We start from the raw sequence: 25,819 nt of genomic DNA on the forward strand, positions 1-25,819 counted from the left end.
GACTTAACCTCTGTCTTTAGATCTACAGTCTAATTCCTACTCGGCCATTTTACCTATGTTCATAAACCGCTGATTATTCTCAACCAACCACAAAGATATTGGTACTTTATACTTACTCTTTGGTGCTTGAGCCAGAATAGTAGGCACTGGCCTAAGTTTATTAATTCATACTGAACTAGGTCAGCCCGGAACTCTGCTCGGAGACGACCAAATTTACAACGTAGTAGTAACAGCTCACGCATTTGTAATAAGTTTCTTCATAGTCATACCCATTATGATTGGTGGATTTGGAAATTGGCTAGTGCCCCTAATAATTGGAACACCCGATATAGCTTTTCCCCATATAAATAATACGAGTTTCTGACTACTCCCTCCTTCTTTCTTATTGCTACTGGCATTATCAATAGTTGAAGCCAGTGTGGGTACAGGTTGAACTGTATACCCATCCTTAGCCAGAAACTTAGCACATGCAGGAGCTTCAGTTGACCTTACTATTTTTCCCCTATACTTTGCTGGTGTATCCTCAATTCTCGGATCTATCAATTTTATCACCATTATCATCAATATAAAACTGCCCGCTATAACCCAGTATCAAACACCATTATTCGTATGATCAGTACTAATCACAGCAGTATTGCTTCTATTCTCCTTACCTGTACTAGCAGCTGGAATCACTATATTGCTAACTGATCGAAACCTGAACACAACCTTTTTCAACCCTGCGGGAGGAGGAGACCAATCTTATATCAACACCTATTTTGATTCTTTGGACACTCTGAAGTATATATTTTAATCCTGCCTGGATTTGGGATGATTTCACACATTGTAACCTATTACTCGGAAAGAAAAGAACCTTTCGGATACATGGGTATAGTCTGAGCTATAATATCAATTGGATTCTTAGGGTTCATTGTATGAGCCTACCACATAGTCTCAGTGGGTATAGACGTTGACACACGAGCATATTTTACATCAGCCACTATAATTATCACCATTCCCACAAGGGTGAAAGTGTTTAGCTGACTGGCAACACTCCACGGATATAATATTAAGTGGTCCCCGGCCATGATGTGAGCCCTGGGTTTCGTTTTCCTTTTCACAGTCAGCAGACTAACAGGCATTGTCCTAGCTAATTGATCATTAGACATTGTCCTTCATGTTATCTACTATGTAGTCGCACACTTTCCTTATGTGCTCTCAGTGGGAGCTGTTTTCGCTATCATAGGAGGATTTGTGCACTGATTTCCACTATTCTCAGGATATACACTCAACATGAGCAAAAGTTCACTTTGTAATCATATTTGTGGGTGTCAACATAACTTTCTTCCCATAACATTTTTTAGGCCTATCTGGTACGCCTCGACAATACTCCGACTACCCAGATGCCTATACAACATGAAATACTATCTCATCAATAGGCTCATTGATCTCATTAACAGCAGTCATCCTGATAATTTTCATTATCTGAGACGCATTCGCATCCAAACGAGAAGTACTAACAGTAGAACTCACTACTACAAATTTAGAGTGACTAAATGGATGTCCTCCACCATATAATACATTTGAAGAGCCAACCTACTTCAATCTAAAGTAGTCAGGAAAGGAAGGAGTCGAACCCTCTTTTATCAGTTTCAAGCCAACACCATAACCGCTGTGTCTTTCTCCATGAACGAGATATTAGTAAAATTTTATGTAACTTTGTCAAAGTTAAGTCACAGGTGGAAATCTTGCATATCTCTATGGCATATCCCTTTCAACTAGGTTTTCAAGGTGCAACATCACCCATCATGGAAGAGCTACTACACTTTCATGACCACACACTAATAATTGTCTTCTTAATTAGCTCCCTGGTTCTTTATATTATTTCACTAATACTAACAACTAAGCTAGCACATACTAGCACGATAGATGCACAGGAAGTAGAAACTATCTGGATTATTTTACTGGCCATTATCTTGATCTTAATTGCCCTACCATCATTTTAAATCCTTTACATAATAGATGAAATTAATAATCTGTCTCTTACTGTAAAAACTATAGGTCACCAATGATACTGAAGCTATAAATATACTGACTACAAAGACCTAAATTTTGACTCCTATATAATCCCAACATCAGACCTAAAACCAGGGGAACTACGACTGCTAGAAGTAGATAACCGAGTAGTATTGCCCATAGAAATAACAATCCGAATACTAATCTCCTCCGAAGACGTATTACACTCATGAGCCGTACCTTCCTTGGGCCTAAAAACAGATGCAATCCCAGGACGCCTAAATCAAACAACCCTAATATCAACACAACGGGGCTTTTATTACAGACAGTGTTCAGAGATTTGTGGATCAAACCACAGCTTCATGCCAATTGTCCTTGAGTTAGTGCCTCTAAAATACTTTGAAAAATGATTGCATCTATGTTATATTCTCATTAAGAGGCTAGATTAGCGTTAACCTTTTAAGTTAAAGACCAAGAGCTAAGATTCTCCTTAATGGTATGCCATAATGAGATATATCAACATGATTTATTACCATTTCATCTATATTTCTAACACTATTTATTATATTTCAACTAAAAGTCTCAAAGCATATCTACTACCCCAACCCAGAGTCAACACTCACTAAAGTGCAAAAACAACCTACCCCTTGAGAAACAGAATGAACAAAAATTTGTTTGCCCCTTTCATAACCCTGATAGTAATGGGCCTCCCCATAGTCATTTTAATTATTATGTTCCCAGGTATTTTATTTCCAACATCAAAACGACTAGTTAACAATCGCATAATTTCCCTTCAACAATGACTAATCCAACTTACATCAAAACAAATAATAAGCATCCATAATCATAAAGGACAGACTTGATCACTAATACTAATGTCACTCATTCTATTTATTGGGTCAACCAACCTTCTTGGACTACTGCCCCACTCATTTACACCCACCATGCTGCTCTCAGTGAATGTGGGAATAGGCATTCATTCCCCTATGAGCCGGTACCGTGGTTATAGGTTTCCGCAACAAAACAAAAGCATCGTTAGCTCACTTCCTACCACAAGGCACACCCGCCCCTCTCATCCCCATGCTAGTAATTATCGAAACTATCAACCTGTTTATCCAACCGGTAGCACTAGCTGTGCGATTAACGGCCATTATTACAGCAGGTCAAATATTAATACATCTAATTGGAGAAGCAACCTTAGTGCTAATAAGCATCAGCACATTCACAGCTCTCATTACATTCATTATTCTCACCCTACTCACTATCCTCGAATTCGCCGTTGCTATGTATTTACCCTCTTAGTAAGCTTATATCTTCATGACAACACATAATGACCCATCAGATCCATGTGTACCACATAGTAAATCCTAGTCCTTGACCCCTTACAGGAGCCCTTTCAGCCCTTCTCATAACGTCAGGCCTAATCATATGATTCCACTTCAACTCAATAATTCTACTAATACTAGGCCTACTAACTAACACTAACAATACATCAGTGATGATGAGATGTTATTCGAGAAAGCACTTTTCCAAGACCACCACACACCAACTGTCCAAAAGGGACTTCGATATGGAATAATCTTATTTATTGTCTCAGAAGTCCTTTTTTTACCAGCTTCTTTGAGCCTTCTATCACTCAAGCCTCGCCCCTACCCCTGAGTTAGGCGGGTGCTGGCCACCAACAGGCATTTGCCCTCTAAACCCCTTAGAGGTACCACTCCTCAACACTTCCATGCTATTGGCCTCTGGCGTGTCTATTACTTGGGCCCACCATAGCCTTATGGAAGGAAATCGTAAGCATATTCTTCAAGCCCTCTTTATTACAATTACTCTTGGTATCTATTTTATACTCCTACAAGCCTCAGAGTATTACAAAGCCCCATTTACGACCTCAGATGGGGTCTACAGGTCAACTTTCTTCATAGCCACAGGATTCCACGGACTGCATGTAATCATTGGATCTACCTTCCTTATTGTTTGTTTCCTGTGCCAATTAAAATTTCACTTCACGTCCAACCATCACTTCGGCTTTGAAGCCACTGCTTGATACTGACATTTTGTAGATGTTGTATGACTATTCCTTTTCGTATCTATCTATTGATGAGGCTCATAATTCTTTTAGTATTAATTAGTGCAACTGACTTCCAATCAGTTAGTTTTGGTACACCCTGAAAAAGAATAATAAACTTAATACTGACCCTATTAACAAATACAACACTAGCCTCATTACTCATACTCATCGCCTTCTGACTCCCTCAACTAAACACGCAGAAAAAACAAGCCCTTACGAATCCGGACTTGACCCTATAGGATCCGCCTGCCTACGTTTTTCCATAAAATTTTTCCTAGTAGCGATCACATTCCTCCTTTTTGACCTAGAAATTGCTCTCCTACTGCCCCTCCCTTGAGCAACCCAAACAAACAACTTAAAAACAGTACTCACCATGGCTTTACTTTTAATTATTGGCAATTAGCCTGGCCTGCAAGTGAACTCAAAAGGGACTGGAGTGGGCTGAATATGGTATTTAGTTTAAAACAAAACAAGTGGTTTTGACTCATTAGATTATGATTAGACCCATAATTACCAAGTGTCTTTAGTACATATAAATATTATTATAGTGTTTACTATATGCCTCATAGGATTACTAATATATTAGTCTCACCTAATATCCTCACTGCTATGTCTAGAAGGCATAATATTATCACTATTCATCCTGGCGACCCTAGCAATCCTAAATTCACACTTTAGCCAGCATAATACCAGTCATCTTGCTGGTGTTCACAGCCTGCGAAGCAGCACTCGGGTTAGCCTTGCTAGTAGTAGTATCAAATACCTATGGCACTGATTATGTACAAAACCTCAACCTCCTCCAATGCTGAAATTTATTATTCCTACAGTCATACTAATACCCCTAACTTGATTATCAAAAAGCAACATCATCTGAATTAACTCCACAACCCGTAGCCTACTAATTTGTTTCACAAGCCCACTTCTTTTTTTAAAACTTTATTTATTTATTTATTTATTTATTTATGGCTGTGTTGGGTCTTCGTTGCTGCGCGTGGGCTTTCTCTAGTTGTGACGAGCAGGGGCTACTCTTTGTTGTGGTGCACGGGCTTCTCATTGTGGTGGCTTCTCTTGTTGCAGAGCATGGGCTATAGGTGCGTGGGCTTCAGTACTTGTGGCACATGGGTTCCAGTAGTTGTGGCTCACAGGCTCTAGAGCGCAGGCTCAGTAGTTGTGGTGCACGGGCTTAGTTGCTCTGTGGCATGTGGGATCTTCCCGGACCAGGGCTCGAACCTGTGTCCCCTGCATTGGCAGGCAGATTTTCAACCGCTGGCCCACCTGGGAAGCCCAAGCCTACTTCTTCTTAACCAATTCAGTGACAGTAGCTTTAACTTCTCGTTAGTATTCTTCTCTGACTCCCTATCCGCACCATTACTGGTCCTAACAATATGGCTCCTTCCCGTAATACTAATAGCCAGTCAATCTCACCTACTCAAAGAACCACTAATCCGAAAAAAATTATACTTGACAATACTAATCATATTACAAACATTTTTAATCATAACATTTACCACCACAGAACTAATGCTATTTTACATTATATTTGAAGCTACACTAGTTCCTACCCTTATTATCATCGCCTGCTGAGGTAACCAAACAGAACGCCTTACTGCAGGACTTTTTTATTCTACACACTAGTTGGATCACTCCCACTGCTAGTGGCATTAGTATACATACAAAACACCATGGGCTCTCTGAATTTCCTCGTATTTCAATACTGAGCCTTACCACTATGCAACTCTGATCCAACGTCTTTATATGACTGACCTGCATGATAACCTTTGTAGTAAAAATACTCCTCTATGGCCTCCACATTTGATTACCCAAAGTGAATGTAGAAGCTCCCATCGCAGGCTCTATAGTCCTTGCAGCCACATTACTAAAATTCGGGGGCTACGGCATATTACGAATCACATCAATACTGAACCCCCCTTTGAGAAGATAAACAAAATTGATAAACCATTAGCCAGACTCATCAAGAAAAAAAGGGAGAAGACTCAAATCAGTAGAATTAGAAAAGTAAAAGTAACAACTGACATTGCAGAAATACAAAGGATCATGAGAGATTACTACAAGCACCTATATGTCAATGAAATGGACAACCTGGAAGAAATGGACAAATTCTTAGAAAAGCACAACCTTCTGAGACTGAACCAGGAAGAAAAAAATATACACAGACCAATCAGAAGCACTGAAATTGAGACTGTGATTAAAATCTTCCAACAAACAAAAGCCCAGGACCAGATGGCTTCACAGGCGAATTCTATCAAACATTTAGAGAAGAGCTAACACCATCCTTCTCAAACTCTTCCAAAATATAGCAGAGGGAGGAACACTCCCAAACTCATTCTACGAGACTACCATCACCCTGATACCAAAACCAGACAAAGATACTACAAAAACAGAAAATTACAGGCCAATATCACTGATGAATATAGATGCAAAAATCCTCAACAAAATACTAGCAAACAGAATCCAACAGCACATTAAAAGGATCATACGCCATGATCGAGTGGGGTTTATCCCAGGAATGCAAGGATTCTTCAGTATACGCAAATCAACGTGATACACTATATTAACACACTGAAGGATAAAAACCATATCATCTCAATAGATGCAGAAAAAGCTTTTGACAAAATTCAACATGCATTTATGATAAAAACCCTCCAGAAAGTAGGCATAGGGGGAACTTACCTCAACATAATAAAGGCCATATATGACAGACCCACAGCCAACATTGTTCTCAATGGTGAAAAACTGAAACCATTTCCACTAAGATCAGGAAAAAGACAAGGTTGCCCACTCCCACCACTATTATTCAACATAGTTTTGGAAGTATTAACCACAGCAATCAGAGAAGAAAAAGAAATAAAAGGAATCCAAATTGGAAAAGAAGAAGTAAAGCTGTAACTGTTTGCAGATGACATGATACTATACATAGAGAATCCTAAAGATGCTACCAGAAAACTACTAGAGCTAATCAATGAATCCGGTAAAGTATCAGGATACAAAATTAATGCACAGAAATCTCTTACATTCCTATACACTAATGATGAAAAATCTGAAAGTGAAATTAAGAAAGCACTTCCATTTACCATTGCAACAAAAAGAATAAAATACCTAGGAATAAACCTACTTAAAGAGACGAAAGACCTGTATGCAGAAAACTATAAGACACTGATGAAAGAAATTAAAGATGATACAAACAGATGGAGAGATATATTATGTTCTTGGATTGGAAGAATCAACATTGTGAAAATGACTCTACTACCCAAAGCAATCTACAGATTCAGTGCAATCCCTATCAAACTACCAATGGGATTTTTCACAGAACTAGAACAAAAAATTTCATAATTTGTATGGAAACACAAAAGACCCTGAATAGCCAAAACAATCTTGAGAAAGAAAAACAGAGCTGGAGTAATCAGACTCCCTGACTTCAGACTATACTACAAAGCTACAGTAATCAAGACAGTATGGTACTGGCAGAAAAACAAATATAGATCAGTGGAACAGGATAGAAAGCCCAGAGATAAACCCATGCATATATGGTCACCTTATTTTTGATAAAGGAGGCAAGAATATACAATGGAGAAAAGACAGCCTCTTCAATAAGTGGTGCTGGGAAAACTGGACTGCTACATGTAAAAGAATGAAATTAGAACACTCCCTAACACCATACACAAAAATAAACTCAAAATGGATTAAAGACCTAAATGTAAGGCCAGACACTATCAAACTCTTAGAGGAAAACATAGGCATAACACTCTATGACATAAGTCACAGCAAGATCGTTTTTGACCCACCTCCTAGAGAAATGGAAATAAAAACAAAAATAAACAAATGGGACCTAATGAAACTTCAAAGCTTTTGCACAGCAAAGGAAACCATAAACAAGACGAAAAGACAACCCTCAGAATGGGAGAAAATATTTGCAAATGAAGCAACTGACAAAGGATTAATCTCCAGAATTTTCCAGCAGCTCATGCAGCTGAATATCAAAAAAACAAACAACTCAATCCAAAAATGGGCAGAAGACCTAAGTAGACATTTCTCCAAAGAAGATATACAGATTGCCAACAAACACATAAAAGGATGCTCTACATCACTAATCATTAGAGAAATGCAAATCAAACTACAATGAGGTATCACCTCACACCAGTCAGAATGGCCATCATCAAAAAATCTACAAACAATAAATGCTGGAGAGAGTGTGGAAAAAAGGGAACCTTCTTGCGCTGTTGGTGGGAATGTAAATTGATACAGCCACTATGGAGAAGAGTATAGAGGTTCCTTAAAAAACTGAAAATAGAACTACCATATGACCCAGCAATTCCATTACTGGGCATATGCCCTGAGAAAACCATAACTCAAAAAGAGTCATGTACCATAATGTTCATTGCAGCTCTGTTTACAATAGCCAGGACATGGAAGCAACCTAAGTGTCCACTGACAGATGAATGGATAAAGAAGATGTGGCACATATATACAATGGAATATTACTCAGCCATAAAAAGAAACGTAATTGAATTATTTGTAATGAGGTGGATGGACCTAGAGTCTCTCATACAGAGTGAAGAAAGGCAGAAAGAGAAAAACAAATACCGTATGCTAACACGTATATATGGAATCTTAAAAAAAATAAAAAAGGTTATGAAGAACCTAGGGGCAGGACAGGAATAAAGGCACAGACGTAGAGAATGGACTTGAGGACACAGAGAGGGGGAAGAGTAAGCTGGGACGAAGTGAGAGAGTGGCATGGACTTATATATACTACCAAACGTAAAATAGATAGCTAGTGGGAAGCAACCGCATAGCACAGGGAGATCAGCTCAGTGCTTTGTGACCACCTAGAGGGGTGGGATAGAGAGGGTGGGAGGAAGACACAAGAGGGAGGAGGTATGGGGATATATGTATAGCTGATTCACTTTGTTATAAAGCAGAAACTAACACACCATTGTAAAGCAATTATACTGCAATAAAGATGTTAAAAAAAATGTGAGGGAAAGTTAGTGTTTGACCACCACTTATACTAGTTTTAAATTTAAAAAATCATATAGTATTCTTGAATTTAGCTTTCTTTCACTTTATCACTTTCTAACTTGTTTGATATTCACTTACTCATAATTTAATTTAGCCTCTTTAAATCCTTGGGAGTTTTGGGGGGCTTACTTACATTAATAATAAAATGAATGTAAATATAACTTTTTCCCCAAAACTGTTGAAACCAATTTCATTTGAGAACTGTAAGATAAGACATAGCTTAGATGAAACATTTGGTTACTCTTTTTTCTGATGTGTGTAAAATTAAATTTTATTGGTGGGGAATGATTAAATGATTAAAATTTGTAAAAAAAATTTCTAATGATAGTTGATCCCTAACTCTGACCTCCTTTGGCAGTTAATAGTCATTTTGATTCCATTTGCATTTAAAGAACTTAGTATTGGGTTGGTTAAAAACCTGAACGAACTTTTTGGCCAACCCTGTATTTTACTCATAGGTATAATACATATATATATATATATATATATATACACACACACACACACACACACTATATATATATATATACTAAAGGTTAAATAGCTAAAAATGTGTGCCTAGGTAGTTTTTATAGTTTAAATCAGGTATACCCAATCTTGTTAGAGGATAAGTAACATATTCGGGCAAATGGATATAGATGGCAGTTATGGTGCTGTATCTAAAGGAGCTTCAGTCTGGGGATAGAAGAAGTACCTGAGATACCTCTCTGGCAGGGTTCCTCTTGGCTAGGATGGTCTCGTACATGATCAGAGGCCACAGTGGAGAGGAGATTCTTAGGAGAATACACAGGGTATGAAATGCATGACAGCCAGATTTTTTTCAATTGATAGGAAATATGAGAACATTTGGGATTGACACTCCCTAGTCATCTTCTTTTTATGATTTGGCTTGGGGAATTCCCCTCCAAGTTCTACTTGTTCTTGAAGAAAAGTGATAAAGTGCTGTGATCTCAGTGTATTTTTGAGGTCTCATGAAATTCAGGCAACTAATGTTTGGATTAATATCACTAGGGAAATTTTTTTAACCCAAATCCACACTGTACATGAAAAGGACCACAACTTCCATCACCGCATCCAACACAGGAGTGTTAGAAATGTGGCCTCTGCACTGCCCATCCCTCTGTGCCATGGAAACATTACTAAATGGTCACGGGCTCCTCCCACCCCATAGCTGCCCTCAGAACTCTTCTGAAAGTGGCATCCTAGACAGCCACTACTTACTGTTTGACTAGAATCTGCACAGGAGGGGAAACCTCTTTGCTATACAAGCTTTGAGTGTTGCTAAATTACATGAAACAAAGATAGTATTTGAGTTTTGTTGAAAAAAGTTATGCTGAAACTGAAGTAATTATTTTTCAGTAGAAAATACTTGACATTTAATGATGTTTATTCTATGAGATGATATAAAGTTTAGTTAATTAAGGTTGCTAAATAGAAAAAAATAACCTAATAATTAACAAAATGTAATACTAGGACTTTCATTTCAGAACAGACTCAGTTATATTTGATTACTCTAGTGCCATGGAATAGGTTGGGAGGGTTTGGTGGTGGAGGAGGGGCAGAAATCAGGGGTGTTAGCTCTGTAAGGCAGTCAGCTGGGTTCGTCGGATGAGCAAGCAGAATCAGAAGGGAGGCAGGGGCTGCAGAAAAGGGCCAGCAAGTGGTCTCTGCTGGGGATATTAGGTCCAAGGGCTAGGTAGTCCCTAGGAAGGCAACTGGCAATAATAAGCCAAGCCACGGCTTGCTTCCCTTTTTTTTTTTTTGAGATAAAGGATTTAGTTACAGGATCTAGGATGCAAAGTACTGTCTGAGTCTCAAAGTTAAAGCAGAAGCCCCCACATTTCAGAATTGGGTTAAACTTGAGGTTTATGGCAAAGGTGACTTGACGCTGAAGGTTCTAGAGCCTGGCTTGGGGCAGAGTCTGCCAATGGGGTCAGATGATCTCAAGGAAGGAGAGTCAAATTCTGGGGAGAACCTGTCACATAGACATGTTGTCCATGAGTGAAGAGATGAATGAATGCTTCGTCCATAAGTGGTACTCAGATGAAAGGTTATGTTCCTCACCAGGGTCAGGATCAAAATCAGTCATCTGAAGGGAATTCCCTGGCGGTCCAGTGGTTAGGACTCCTCGCTCTCACTGCCTAGGGCCCGGGTTCAATCCCTGGTCCGGGAACTAAGATCCCACAAGCCATACAGCGTGGCCAGGAAAAAAAAAAAATCAGTCATCTGTAAGAGCAATGCTGATTATACAAGGAAACATATAATGGCTTTAAGTTCTATACTTCCTTAAAATGGTAAGATTATACTCCAAATCCTACAAAATGTGATTAAGTGTATTGTTCACACTGATTATTCAGGGATTTCCTTTGTCTTATTAAAGGGACTTATAAAGCTCACATAAACACATCATATTTTTTTTCTCTGCCCACATTTATTAGTTGTGAGCAGGGGATGAGTAAACCAAAGTGATACTTAGCAAATTAAAAAAAAAATTATTTATTTATTTGGCTGCGCCAGGTCTTAGTTGCAGTATGTGTGATCTAGTTCCCTGACCAGGGATCAAACCCAGGCCCCCTGCATTGGGAGCATGGAGTCTTAACTGCTGGACCACCAGGGAAGTCCTGGTACTTAGCAAAATTTGTTGTTAGTATTCTTTATTTTATTTTATTTATTTTTTAACATATTTATTAGAGTATAATTGCTTTACAATGGTGTGTCAGTTTCTGCTTTATAACAAAGTGAATCAGTTATACATATACATATGTCCCCATATCTCCTCCCTCTTGCGTCTCCCTCCCTCCCACCCTCCCTATCCCACCCCTCTAGGTGGTTACAAAGTGCGGAGCTGATCTCCCTGTGCTATGTGGCTGCTTCCCACTAGCTATCTATTTTATGTTTGGTAGTGTATATCTGTCCATGCCACTCTCTCACTTATTCTTGAACTTTGCCCCCTAGTGCCAACCCGTGCTTCACTTCTGGGCACTCGTTGCTTCGTAGTCTCTCCCTTACTGGGCTGGGTGACTGGTCCCAGTTCTTTGACCTTCCCTGAGTCATTTTATTCTTCAGAGCTTGAGCTTCCCCAGCTGTAAAAATGAAGGTTTTACAGCAGTGCTTCTCAGGTCTGGGCTTCACACCAGCAGGTAGAATATGTTTGATCCATATAAAGCAAGTGTGGATTAATTTGAAGTATTAATATTTCATTAACAATAATTTATTTTCTTAGAATTTAAAAGAGCATTGTGGGGGTGGTTTGAATGACATGGATATCTAGAAATGTCTAGGAAATTTTGGATGGATGCCTTTTGTCTTTAATATGTTTCTGGCAGAGGTGTTCAGAATAGTTCCATTGATCATAGCATTTCCTTTAAGATTGGGGCCTTGTGAAAATAATTGTCAGTCCATCTGAATGAAGCTTTCAACCAGAGTTATTCAGGGTAGGGAGATGAAAAATTATAATAACCGGAATCATTCTTAGTACTGTCAGTTTTGGAAGGAGAACTTGAGAGGTAAGATAAGACTCTCTGCCTGTGCACAGGCAGTGGACGATGAGCACTACATGCCCTGGACGGGACAGGGAGGAGAGAAGATGGTGAGGGGAGGACAGAGGAGAGTGGGGTGAGGGCCGTGAGCCCCATGTCTTCTCCTGTGGCTGACGCAGCACGTACAGGTGCAGGGGACTCAAGGTGGACAGATGGCATGGCGGGCTTCCTCCTTACAGGCCAGGGCATGGGTGTGGGTCTGTCAATTATACCTCCATATCTGAGGGGTCAAGCGGTCTGTGGACCACAGCTTTTTGGGTTTGGGAGAGGAAAGTCTTTTTGACTTATTTTCTCCCTGGAGAGAATGCTTCAAAGACTTAAGTGGTAATAGAGCTAATGTTTTATCAAGTACTTATCGTGTGACAGGTGACAGGCTAAGCAGTTTACTTTGATTATTACTTTTGCTCCTCACAACAACCCTGTGATAGGTACTGTTATTAACCTCCACCTTACAAATGGGATGTGAAGTGTAGAGGCCTTAAGTACAGCCAACAGCCCACCTGGGATTCAAACCCCCAAAGTCTGGCCCGGAGTCCTTGCTCTTAACCACTGTGCTCTGTTGTCCTGTGCCCTGTGGGTCATTCTCTATGGGATTAGCCAGTATACAGGGTGGCCTGAAGGTCATGTTTGGGATGGTGAGAGGGCGTCATATTGCTTTGACTTTTTAATGGTCTGTATATTTGTTTTCTGTAACAAATCACCAATAATTTTGTGGCTTAAAACAATACAAAATTATTATCCTACAGTTTTGTCAGTCAGAAGTCTGAAAATGGGTCCTATGGGCTAAAATTGAGCTGTTGGCAGGGCTGTATTCCTTCAGGAGCCTCCAGGGGAAAATCTGTTCCTTGCCTTTTCCAGCCTCTAGAGAGGCTTTCCACATTCCTTGGCTTTGTGTCCCCCTTCCTGCAATCATGTCACTCCAGCCTCTGCTTCCATCACCACCGCTCCTTCTCTGGATCTCTTGTAAGGCCCCTTGTGATCGCATTGGTCCCACCTGGATAATCCAGGGTACTCTTCCCCACCTCAAGACCCCTAACCATGGCTGCAAATCACTTTGCCATTAAAGTAATGTATTCACAGAGTCTGAGGATGAGGATGTGGACATCTTTGGGGGCGGGGGTGTCATTATTTGGCTTATGTAGTCTCTTTATGGGTTGATGATAGATATGGCCATTCCAGACTTTCTTATTTCACTTTTGAGTGATAACTGATGAAACCCCCCTTCCCACTACCCTGGCCTGAGCCTCTGCTGATGTTGTCCCCCCCACCCCCCCGCCGCCCCCACCCAGATACCATCACATGAGGAGAGGAGAATGTGTGTGTTAGGAAGCTCTGGAGAGAGGTGTAGAGTAAAAGGTAGTGGCTTTTAAAGATCTTAGTGAGCAGGTATAAAAATGAGCTGAATTTTACAACAATCCATCATATGACTTAGCTACTTTTTGTATTTCAAAGTCTATACCTCTTTTACATGGTTGTAATCTGGTAAACATAAAAATTTATATTCAGTTTCTCTATAGAACATTTTATCACAAGAGTTTTGAAGAATACTAAGATCTTTCTGTTAATTCATGCTGCCGGTTTTACTTAGGACTTTATTTTCATGTGTCCACATCACCCTTCTTTCCACAGGGTTGTGATGATAAGCCCACCAGTTGCTGAGCCCCTACTGTAGGCATTATGCAGAGCGCTTCAAAACATTTTTTATTTCATTTAATTTTCGTATTGGCCTCATGAGGTTGGAATTATCCCACTTTTTTTGTAGATGAGAAAGCTTAAAACTCTGGGAAGTATCTTATTTTAAAGTCGCATCACACAATTATTAAGTGATGGAAGGACGATTTGAACCTAGGCCTGTCAAAATCTAAAGGCTTTTTCTTGATACTTATTGTACCAGATGGCCTTACCAAGGCAACCAAGAGAAAGCTTACTTAGATACTCAACTGCTTCAACATCAGCAGTTGTGAAGAAATATATTAGCACAGGGACATTATGGTGGTGGAAGGTTAAATTTTATTTCATTCTTACTGACAGCCAGGACAAGAAGAGAAACTTAATGAAACTCTTTAGCTGGTCAGAGAGTATACTAGTTTTCTCCCATTTCTACATTCTAAGTTCCTGTTAATCTTTGAGCATTTATATAACTAGTGAATTTGTTTGACATAGAGGATAATGATTTTATAATTTAACAGTCAAAATAAAAGTATCCCCAATGTAGCTGTTTCTTGTGTCAAATGTATAGCTTTTTTTTCCTCATTAAAAATGTAACTTGGAAAAAATGATTTTATGGGGGAGCTGGGTATAAGCTGATTACAGAGTTTCCCTGTCCTTACTTTTGATACAGAAACAGCAAACTAGGGACTTCCCTGGCGGTCCAGTGGTTAAGGCTCTGTGCTCCCAGTGTAGGGAGCATGGTTCGATCCCTGGTCGGGAAACTAATATCCCACATGCTGCATGGCGCGGCCTAAAAACAAACAAACAAACAACCCCCCCCCCCCCAGCAAACTAAAGTATATGCTGATCATGGATTCTAAGCCCTCAGTGACCATGGTGTTTCAGAAATCCAGGCTTGGTTAGGCTGCAGGAATTATTTTATTGCTAAATTTTAGCCTGTTAACTGTTCAAAACTATTCTCTTTTTTTTTCTAGTATTAATATAAAAACTGTCCAAAAAGCCTACTACTTCTCTCTTATAAAATATTTGAGTTCTTAAACTAGTGCTGTTGTTGATCAGTTTTGATCAAGTCGTTGAGAATACTTTCCTTGGAAAAATGGAGCATGGTCAGGGCATCCTTCTTTCCTTCTTCCCCTACTCCACCCGTGATTAGCCCATCAGCAGGTTCTGTGCGTTCTGCTCCTGATTCATACCTTGCATCCGCTGCTTTTCTTCCTGGATGCTGCCACCACCAGGCTGGCAGCCCCGTTGCTCCCCAAGACAGTGACAGTGGCCTCCTCACTGACCGCAGGCTTTCACTTGGATCCTCTCTGCTGCTTTCTTCATATGGCATGACTGACCTGGAAACCTATCTCGCACCAGCTCACGCTCTTTCTAGCATCTTCCATGAGCTTCCCATTGTACTTCACCTCAGATTGAAACTCCCTGTACTGTCTTTCAAGGCCCATGTGATCTGCCCCCGCCTGTCCTTGCAGAAGCTTCCAGGGCCCTCCCACAGCTGCTATCTCGTTCCAGACGGAGCAGCGGCTTCCCCAACCCTGCAGTGAGTTGCTACCCCACTTCAAGATCTCTATTTAAATGTCATCTTCTCAAGGAGTCTTTCCTGCTGTTTTCTTTCTCTCCCTTTTCTGTCCTTAATGGCATTGATAACCAGTTGTAATTATTTTATTTGATTGCCTTCTTTGGTCTCTGTTCACTAACATGTAAGCCCTATGGGGCAAGCACCATGCCTGACTTGTTGGCTGCTTTATCATCAGTGTTACCAGTAGTATTTAGTAGGAATTCAGTAAATATTTATTGAAGGAACGAGGGGGATAGGAGTGAGCTGGCGAGAAGGCAGGTGTACCTATTGATACTGCTTTGCTTCACCATGAAAAAGAACAGATAGACCTAGACACTGCCCAGAGTTTGGTCACAGAGGAAAAAAATTGTAGAGTAATTCTCAGAGCCATTTATTCATCCTAAAAGTTACCGGGATTCTGTGTCTTTTTGGCAGGCATAGTTTGCCTTTTGTGTATTCAGCTAATTTGCATCATATTGATAATGTGACTGTGTGATAATTCAGCCATATGCTGAGGTTTCTACCCCGAAGACTGGAGTACTACCTTAATTTAAAACTGTTATTCACCTCTGTGAACATCTGTGAATTTTTTTGAAACTGTGCCTTAATTTCCACGAGATAGTTGTGTGGTTCATCAGAATTTGTGATTCCATTGAGGTGAGGCCGTTTCAGAAAGTGCTGTGTGAACAGCAGGGCTCTGAGTGGCCTACTGGGTGGGATGTGTTCCCTCTGGTACCTTATTGAGCAGGCCTGCTGAGTGGGATTATCTGATTATCAATATTTGAGATTTAAAATGTCTGCTAAAGATGACAGTGTTTCTTAGGTGATGAGTTCTTTATGACAGACATTTCATACTAGGACTAGTGTGGTTTTTTAAAGCCATTCTATGTTAATTTATAGGAAGACATTAGTTTTTCTGTTTACTGGGACATGAGGGAACTTGTCTAGTAAATCTTAAGAGCATCAAATATTTCAGAATTAGTTAAAAAGAAGGGTCTAAACCCCAGCCTTGATTCTTGCAGCATTGTTAAAATGCTCTTTCCTTTTGAGAAATACTGAACTGAATTTTTGGCTTGCTATGCAAATCATCCCTCTTCCTAGTGTGTAAGTACTTTGATAATGTTAAAATATTTTGAAACTTAATGTTTAAGTACTATTTCAGATATTTGATTTTATTTTGTATCATCACATAGTTAATCTAGCCTTCTAATTAAATTTAACCTAATAAAAATTAATAGAATCAATAAATCAGTAAAGTTGTTACTTTAATTGAAAGAACTAATTTACTGCATTTAATAATCTCAAACCTTGCTTAGGCCAACCATCAGCTTAGGTTACTGGGATTGTTGAAAGTGAAGTCATGGGATTGTTGAAAGTGAAGTCATAAGATTGTAGGTTTTAGAGAGATTCCTTAGGTCTGGTTCTGTAAACAGAGATGGCCAGCCTTTGAAGAAAGGCTCAGAGGTGTCACATGAAAATCCTAGGTGCTGTACTGGAAGTTTCCAACTGTTAAATCGGGGGTGCCTTTCCCCAGAAACAATGTCAGCAGTGGTAGGTAGCTGGGATGCTGGGCCCTGCAAGTGGGAATGGAGGAGCAGGGTAACAAAAGCACACTGATACTTTTGCGGGGGTCGGAGCCTTGGAGGCTTCACTTCGCTCTGTCATTTTGTGCATGTTTGGCTCCTCAGGCTCAGATTACCCATTTATGGATGAGTGGATTGGGAAAGATCATTTCCAGGATTCCTTGAAGCTCTGCTGTCATGTAATTGGGATTTTCTGATTCCTGGGTCAGAGTCTGAGCAGGGATTTGGACGGCAGAGTAGTGCAGGTGGTCAGGCACTTCATACTTAACCACCTTTTCTTATTTATTTATTTATTTATTTTATTTTTGGCTGCGTTGGGTCTTTGCTGCTGCACACAGGCTTTCAATAGTTGGGTTGAGCGGGGGCTACTCTTCGTTGCGGTGCGCGGGTTTCTCATTGCGGTGGCTTCTCTTGTTGCGGAGCATAGGCTCTAGGCACGCAGGCTTCAGTATTTGTGGCTCGCGGGCTTAGTTGCTCCCCGGCATGTGGGATCTTCCCAGACCAGGGTTCGAACCTGTGTCCCCTGCATTGGCAGGCTGATTCTTAACTACTACACCACCAGGGAAGTCCCTAACCACCTTTTCATATTTGTGTGACTTACCAGTTCAGATTGAATAACGGAAAGCAGTGTGTGTTCTCACAAAAATTTTGGTACTCTTACAGGAAAGCATTTTCAGTTTTATAGTAGAGGTCACTGAAAAAATCTTACAGGACTTTGTACCTCTGTCATTCTTTGAGCACTTCATTACTTTCTAGTGCAAAGTAATGAAGCTTATCTAATAATTTACCTGTCCCAGCCCTGATTTCTGCCAATTTCCCAGAGTCCTGGTTCCTTTGAGTGGGAATGGGCTAGGAATGCTCTTGAAAACTGGGGTGCTCTTGCTTCTCCCTCTTTTGGAGGGCAGAGCTAGGAAATAGATGGTTTTCTGAAGTTGTATAATACCTCTTGGTCCAGTTCGCCACTGCAGGGCTCTTCTCTGCTTCCCACGTGTTAGGTGTATATTCTTTTCCCTCTGTTGCTGATTCCCAACAATATCACTGTATTTACTAGTTTGCTCAGTGATACAGTACATACAAAATAGTTTCAGAATTTTTCACCAACGCTATTACCAACAACAAACCTACTACATAAAATTGTTTTTCTTTGTAATTCTTTTTACCCTGAGAATGTATCATACCGAAGATGTGTATCCATGTACCCTCAAAGAGGTTACTCTCTGTTATGACTTGTCTTAATACTGTATTTCTCCCTCCCTCTTCCTCCTTTACAGAGTAGACACTCAGTAAATATTTGCTGAGAGGTATTCTGTGCCCTTCTGTGAGCTATTCCTGTCCACAGTACTTTCCTATGTTAAATTAATTACCATTTCTATAGGAGTGAAGTATAATTAATCTACCAAAAGCACTAATGTTCTGAGCAGTCATATATAAATAAATAAAAGATAATATATAACATGAAAAATGTAACTATAATATATAATTTTATATAACACTAAATATATAACAGTTATATATTTATCAAACTCTAGTATATACACACATATATTAAACCCATTTTATCTGTGTCTTCATATAATTTAAAATTATTTATTGCTTATATATCATTTTTAATTCACAGAACCCAAGGTTCCTTATTTTCTGGTCTCAATTTCAGCCAGTATTTCACATTAGTATCATTAGGTCAACAGAAATGTGGGTTTCAACTTTATTTTTCATCTTAAGAGTTAGGAGGCATATAAAAACATTATTTATGTTTTTTTTTGGTGGTATCATCATAGACTCTAAGGTATATAAATTCTCATTAATCATTAAAAAAAATGGAGCAACCCATTAGTTGTTGGGGAGAAGGAGTTAGCTAGGAGGAAAGATAGTTTTGGTTGGAGGGAAAGAGGTAGAGATAAATATGTATTTGAACTTAGGACAATGAAATTTAAGAAATGTAGACTGGAGAAATTATGTATTCTTTTTGTTAAAGCTACTTAATAAGTGATTCTCCTTTAAAAATAGCAGTCTTGGGCTTCCCTGGTGGCGCAGTGGTTGAGAGTCCGCCTGCTGATGCAGGGGACAGGGGTTCGTGCCCTGGTCCCGGAAGATCCCACATGCCGTGGAGCGGCTGGGCCCGTGAACCATGGCCGCTGAGCCTGCCCATCCAGAGCCTGTGCTCTGCAGCGGGAGAGGCCACAACAGTGAGAGGCCCGCGTACAGGGAAAAAAAATAAATAAATAAAATAAAAATAGCAGTCTTTTTATTTTGAAAGTATGTTTTAATCACCCGAATTGACAGAAATATGTAACTGTACATGTTCTTTGGTATTATGTCTCAGTGATGACGAGAAAGTGTTAACGTTGGTGCAGCCAAATATTGTTCAGTCTGGTTATTCTATAGATGATCCTCTACTGGAAGAATTACTAAATTAATTATATGGTTGTGTCTATTCATGTATTAAAGAAAAATAACCATCGTATATTAAATAGGAGTTTGAAACATTTCTGCGTTAATTGAAACAATCAGTGTAACTTTAAACTGGAAATATATTTAGGGAAGAGCCCAAGAGTCTTTTAAAGATTTTTTTAAGGTATTTAAAAGTATTTTAAATGGTACTTTTTAAAGGCCTTTAAAGTATTTTAAGTTATTTTAAAAAGAAAGCAAGAAAATATATTTTTATTTTACTTTCATTAATTTATATATGTATTAAATATGTGTGTATGCTTTATATCTTATTACAGTTAAGCATGTTCTTCCCATCTTTTTCTTTATTATTCTTTTATGGGTATTTTTAAACTTAAATCCTTAAGCAGGACCTTCCAGAAATTTGGTCATTCTAACACCTTTATTTTGTATAAATTTTCATAGATATAATGAAGCCATAGTCAGAATAGCTCAGATATTTTTTGTCAGTGATAAAAAAACCAAAATCCTCTGAAAGTAACTTTTTGTATTTTCATTACAGGTAAATTGGAATATTCACATTGTACAGAAACAGAGGTAAGAGAAATCCTCAAATATTTCTCAGTAATGCAGCTTTGAAGTTCTATTTAGACTAACTTGAGTTCTGAAATATCTCACTATGGGTTTTTGGTTTTCTGATGAGGATGTACTGAGAGAAAGTATATATCTTTTATATTTAGGAAGAGTAAAATGTGAAGAAAAATCAGTTATCTCGTCCATAGTTTTAAAATGTCAAGGTGTGTTATAAAGATCAGCTTAGTCATAGTTTAAAAAATTTCCTATGTTGTTGTTTATGAAATGGAGTTAACTAAGATTCAGAGCCCTTAATAAGAAGTAGTTTACATTCAATTTTTAAAGAATCCAATGTAGTGTGTCATAATAAATCTTTTAAATGTGTTGGACTCCTATGGAGTTGCCTGGGAGTAGGAAAAAATAGGGACTTGGAAAGTGTTTCAGCAAGATTGTTGATGAATTAAATGATTTGTCATTTTTATAAGTAGGTTTATTATTTTCTAATAATTTAAATAATTTAAAATTCTGATTGTGAAATTTAATGCAACTCCATGTGTCCCTTGCAGAAATTTCAGTGGTGACACTGAAATATGAGGGCAGCATTGATGAATTATGTATGTGTGGTGGTCTTTTCTGGAGCTGTTGCATCATACTTAATTAGGAGTCTTAGGTCTTTTGTTAATGGCAATGCCTAATTAAGGATTTAAGAAGTTATTTTTCTAATTTTATAATACATTTACATGTTGATGTAGGTTTTATTAAATTTTAATTGTTATTTTAAGTAAGATGTAAGATTCCTAAGGGATTATATTATATAATAAAGAAGCAAAAATAATTTATTCTTTTTTGCATTCAGAAGTTATTCAACGCATTTTATGTTTTCTGTTCAACTTGAGAAGTAGAAGTAATTTCTTCCAAATTAGCTGTAAAAATGATCAAGAACTTAATATTTTTATATTGTGACAATTTTTGATGTATTGTTCAATATGATATAAAGGATTGGGATTTGATTTGAGTCCAAAAATACAAGTTCTGTCTGTGGTTTCTGGTGTGCATCTTTCTAGCTATGTAATTTTGAGCAAGTAGTTTTTTGTCTCAGAACTTTGGCTTTCTTACTTATAAAATGTTAAAGATAATCTCTGTTAATCTCATGGGTTGTAAAATTTTAAAGTGATTATATAGGTGAAAAAGTTTTATAAACTCTAAAGACACTATTATCTACATCAGAATGATACAAATATAATCAGCATTCATCTGCATTTAGGTAATGAAATGTAAGGATTTTACATACAAGACATAGTCGTAAATCTCATTATTCTTACTATGTTTTGTTGCCATAAAATCAACATGGTTTTAACATTTTGTTTAGCACTTGCTTTGTATAGGAATGTCACTTCATGTTATCTCCTCTTTGATCCATAACTTGGATCACCAAAAGAATTGGAATCTAAACAGAACTCTCAGATTTTTTTTTTTTTTTTGGTCTGTTTGGAGAGGGAAAATCATGAGAAAATAAAAAGTTCAGTGTGGGGCTTCCCTGGTGGCGCAGTCGTTGAGAGTCCGCCTGCCGATGCAGGGGACACGGGTTTGTGCTCCGGTCCAGGAAGATCCCACATGCCGCGGAGCGGCTAGGCCCGTGAGCCATGGCTGCTGAGCCTGCGCGTCCGGAGCTCCGCAATGGGAGAGGCCACAACAGTGAGAGGCCCGTGTACCGCAAAAAAAAAAAAAAAAGTTCAGTGTAATATTCAGTTTACAGAATGGGTTCAGGGTATTTTTTAGAGTAACAGTGGTCATTACCTCTGGGGAAGAGATTGGGATTGTGGATGGTGGTTTATCTATATTGCTTGGATTTGTTTTGAAATGAGAATGTCACTGTATATTACTTTGATAATTAAAATAATAAAAAGTAGGGGCAGTAGAGGGAGTGGGAAATTTTTCAAGAAGTTTGACTCCAGAGAAGGAGGAGATAGTTTAAGTAGGAAGTTTTGTTTTGTTTTGTTTTTTAGCTTGGGTAAGACCATACATTTGATGCTGGTAGTGGTAGAAAGGGGGCAGAGACAGAGAGAGAGGGGGATTTTGCAAAAATGTAAAACAATACCACCCCTTTCACTATTTTTTTTTTGAGTTTCTATAAAAACGTTACACATATTAACATATTTAATATTATTTTAAACAATTTTAATTTGAATGATTCAATCAAAATTTCTCAGTTTTATACAAATAGAACTACCATACGACCCAGCAATCCCACTACTGGGCATATACCCTGAGAAAACCATAATTCAAAAAGAGTCATGTGCCAAAATGTTCATTGCAGCTCTATTTACAATAGCCAGGAGATGGAAGCAACCTAAGTGTCCATCATCGGATGAATGGATAAAGAAGATGCGGCACATATATACAATGGGATATTACTCAGCCATAAAAAGAAACAAAATTGAGTTATTTGTAGTGAGATGGATGGACCTAGAGTGTCATACAGAATGAAGTAAGTCAGAAAGAGAAAAACAAATACCGTATGCTAACACATATATATGGAATCTAAGGGGAAAAAAAAAGGTCATGAAGAACCTAGCGGTAAGACGGGAATAAAGACACAGACCTACTAGAGAATGGACTTGAAGATATGGGGAGGGGGAAGGGTAAGCTGTGACAAAGTGAGAGAGTGGCATATATACACTACCAAACGTAAAATAGATAGCTAGTGGGAAGCAGCTGCATAGCACAGGGAGATCAGCTTGGTGCTTTGTGACCACCTAGAGGGGTGGGATAGGGAGGGTGGGAGGGAGGGAGATGCAAGAGGGAAGAGATATGGGAACATATGTATATGTATAACTGATTCACTTTGTTACAAAGCAGAAAGTAACACACCATTGTAAAGCAATTATACTCCAATAAAGCTGTTAAAAATTTCTCAGTTTTAATTTCTAATACAATAAATGTTTGATAGGTTATAGCTCATATAAACAAAAACTCCTTGGACTCCCTGGTAATTTTTGAGTGTAAAAGGGGTCCTGAAACTAACTAGTTTGAGAACTGTTGGGCTGAGGCCTGAAGAGCAGAGATACTTCTTCCTGAGAAATGGAATTGGGGGTCGAGAGAGGTCAAACCAGAGCCCTAAGGTGGATGGTGGAAGGTGAGGAAAGTCGTGATATAGGGATGAAGCCAATCTGTTTTGAGAACGAGGGTCAGAACGGTGACTTCTAGAGCCTCTTTTCACCCTAAAATTGCTTTTCTGTTGAGAAAAGAGATTCCCTGTATCTCTTGTAAGTCAGAAGCCCCACGGGCCCTCTCTGGAGTTGGGTCCACTCCAGCCAGGGCTGCGAACCCCGGTGCATGTGGGAGGAGTGGGAAGGGGCCTCGACCACCGAGAGCACTTGGAGGCCCATGGCTCACGTGCGCCCAGCTTCTCCCTGGGAGGAGGGAGGGGCGCGCCTGAGCTCCGTCAGCGCCCCGTTTTCTTCGCTCTGGTCTTGTCCTAAGGCGAGTCGTTGTACAAGGTCGAGCCTTGAGCGTGGAGCCGGTGAATGAACACAGTGGGGTCGTGGTCGTGGGAGCCGGTGAATGAACATGGTGGGGTCATGGTCATGGGAGCCGGTGAATGAACACGGCGGACGCTTGCGGCTTCTCGTGGGGGAGAAGGTCCGACTCCTGGCGAGGCTCCCAGACCCGAGGGGAGCCGCAGCCCCCTCACCTTTCCACGTGCCTGAAAGACGTGACTTGAAGTGTTTGACTGTTTTTTAATAGTTTTCTTAGTACATAAAAATCATATTATGGATTCTTTTGTAGTTTTACTGATAGTTCTCTTTTTAATACTTCACCTGTATTCACAAAAGCCAAGCGAAACTAGGACTTTAGAGAAAGCAAGGAGGCCATACATAGGCATTCAGTCAACTGTTATGGGATTTCGTACCTCAAGAATAGCTTAATGTTTATTAAAATCGGGTGTTTTTCCTTATTTCTCACTGTGTGGAAATTTGTTTTAATACACTGGATTATACGAGTATTTTCCAGCGTTTGAACTCATGAAAGGAAATCTTTCATGTAATTTGTTTTAAAAGATATGCAAAATTTTTACTTTAATAGGCAATTTAATTTTTTTTACAGCTTTGTTTCTATTTTTTGAAGATATAATTTACATACAGTAGAGTTTAAACTTTTTAGTTAAAATTATTCGAGTTTTGACAAACACCATCTACACAGTCAAGTTCAAGTTCCATCACCCCCCCCAGGTTCCCCCCCACTCCCCCTCTTGTCTTTCCCTCCCCAGCCCAAAACTCCTGGCAACCACTGATCTGTATTCTGTCCCTTTGGTTTTGAGGAGGACCTGCAAGGTAAATAGTGTGTTACTCTCCCTCGGCCTCGCCTCCCGGAATGGCTCACAGCTCATATTGGTAATTTATAAACTCTTGAGTGAAAAAAAACAACAAAAAAAGTCTTGAGTGACTGACCTGTACTTGGGATTTGCTTGTCAAGGAAGCAGTCCCAACCACAGTTTAGGGGAACTTTCACTCCCAGTTTACAAGTTTTTCCTTCTGCCATTATTTAAATAGTCTTGTGGGTTATATACTCTTATACTTGAAAAAAAGGCTAAGCACTTAAAAATACTAAAACATTTGAATTTTCAAGCATCTTAATTGAGACCTTTTCATTGTTTTTAGCTTTCCAAATTTCATCACATTCTGTCTTCTATTAACTACAGTTAATTATGTAGCACTCAGAGGCCCTTTCCCTTTAGCAGGCAAGAAGGTTAAATGAGTAACCAGGACAGTCCTGTTCTGTTCTCCTTGATGGATTTGCTGTATTTTAAGTGGAATTGGTTAAAGCATTATATAAAGTTAAATAACTTATGTCAATACTTTAATCTTGATAGAGCTAGTTTGTAAAAATCAGAGCATAGCGGAAAAATTTAAGCTTTACTGAGGGAAACTATGAAAAAGATTCATCTTCCCATCTTAGAAATAAAGTTCATGTGTACTGTATATAAGTACTTACTGTTTCATTCCCACATACATTTTTTTTTTTTTTTTTTGCGGTACGCGGGCCTCTCACTGTTGTGGCCTCTCCCGTTGCGGAGCACAGGCTCCGGACGCGCCGGCTCAGCGGCCATGGCTCATGGGCCTAGCCTCTCCGTGGCACGTGGGATCTTCCCGGACCGGGGCACGAACCTGTGTCCCCTGCATCGGCAGGCAGACTCTCAACCGCTGCGCCACCAGGGAAGCCCCCCACATGCATCTTTAAAAAATACTTTAGAGCTTACTCTATGCTGAGTTACTGTTACAGGCATTAATTTAATTCTCACAACAAATTTATGAAGTGGATACTATTATTTGCATTTTGGAAATGAGAGCTAAAGTACGGAGAGGTTAAGTAACTTACCTAAGGCCGTATAGCCAGT

General features: G+C 39.2%; 1 protein-coding gene across 6 annotated transcripts in view; it reads left to right on the forward strand.

The window, feature by feature from the left end:
- Positions 1–25,819, forward strand: part of SPIRE1 (spire type actin nucleation factor 1) — a 206,937-nt gene that overhangs the window by 22,982 nt on the left and 158,136 nt on the right. For all 6 annotated transcript variants that reach the window (XM_060028619.1, XM_060028622.1, XM_060028620.1 and 3 more), the window contains exon 2: positions 20,411–20,445. In XM_060028619.1, the coding sequence (XP_059884602.1) occupies positions 20,411–20,445 (35 nt within the window). The remainder of the gene's footprint in view (positions 1–20,410; positions 20,446–25,819) is intronic.

The sequence above is a fragment of the Delphinus delphis genome, chromosome 13 (assembly GCF_949987515.2).
Source record: "Delphinus delphis chromosome 13, mDelDel1.2, whole genome shotgun sequence".
Lineage (NCBI taxonomy): Eukaryota > Metazoa > Chordata > Mammalia > Artiodactyla > Delphinidae > Delphinus > Delphinus delphis.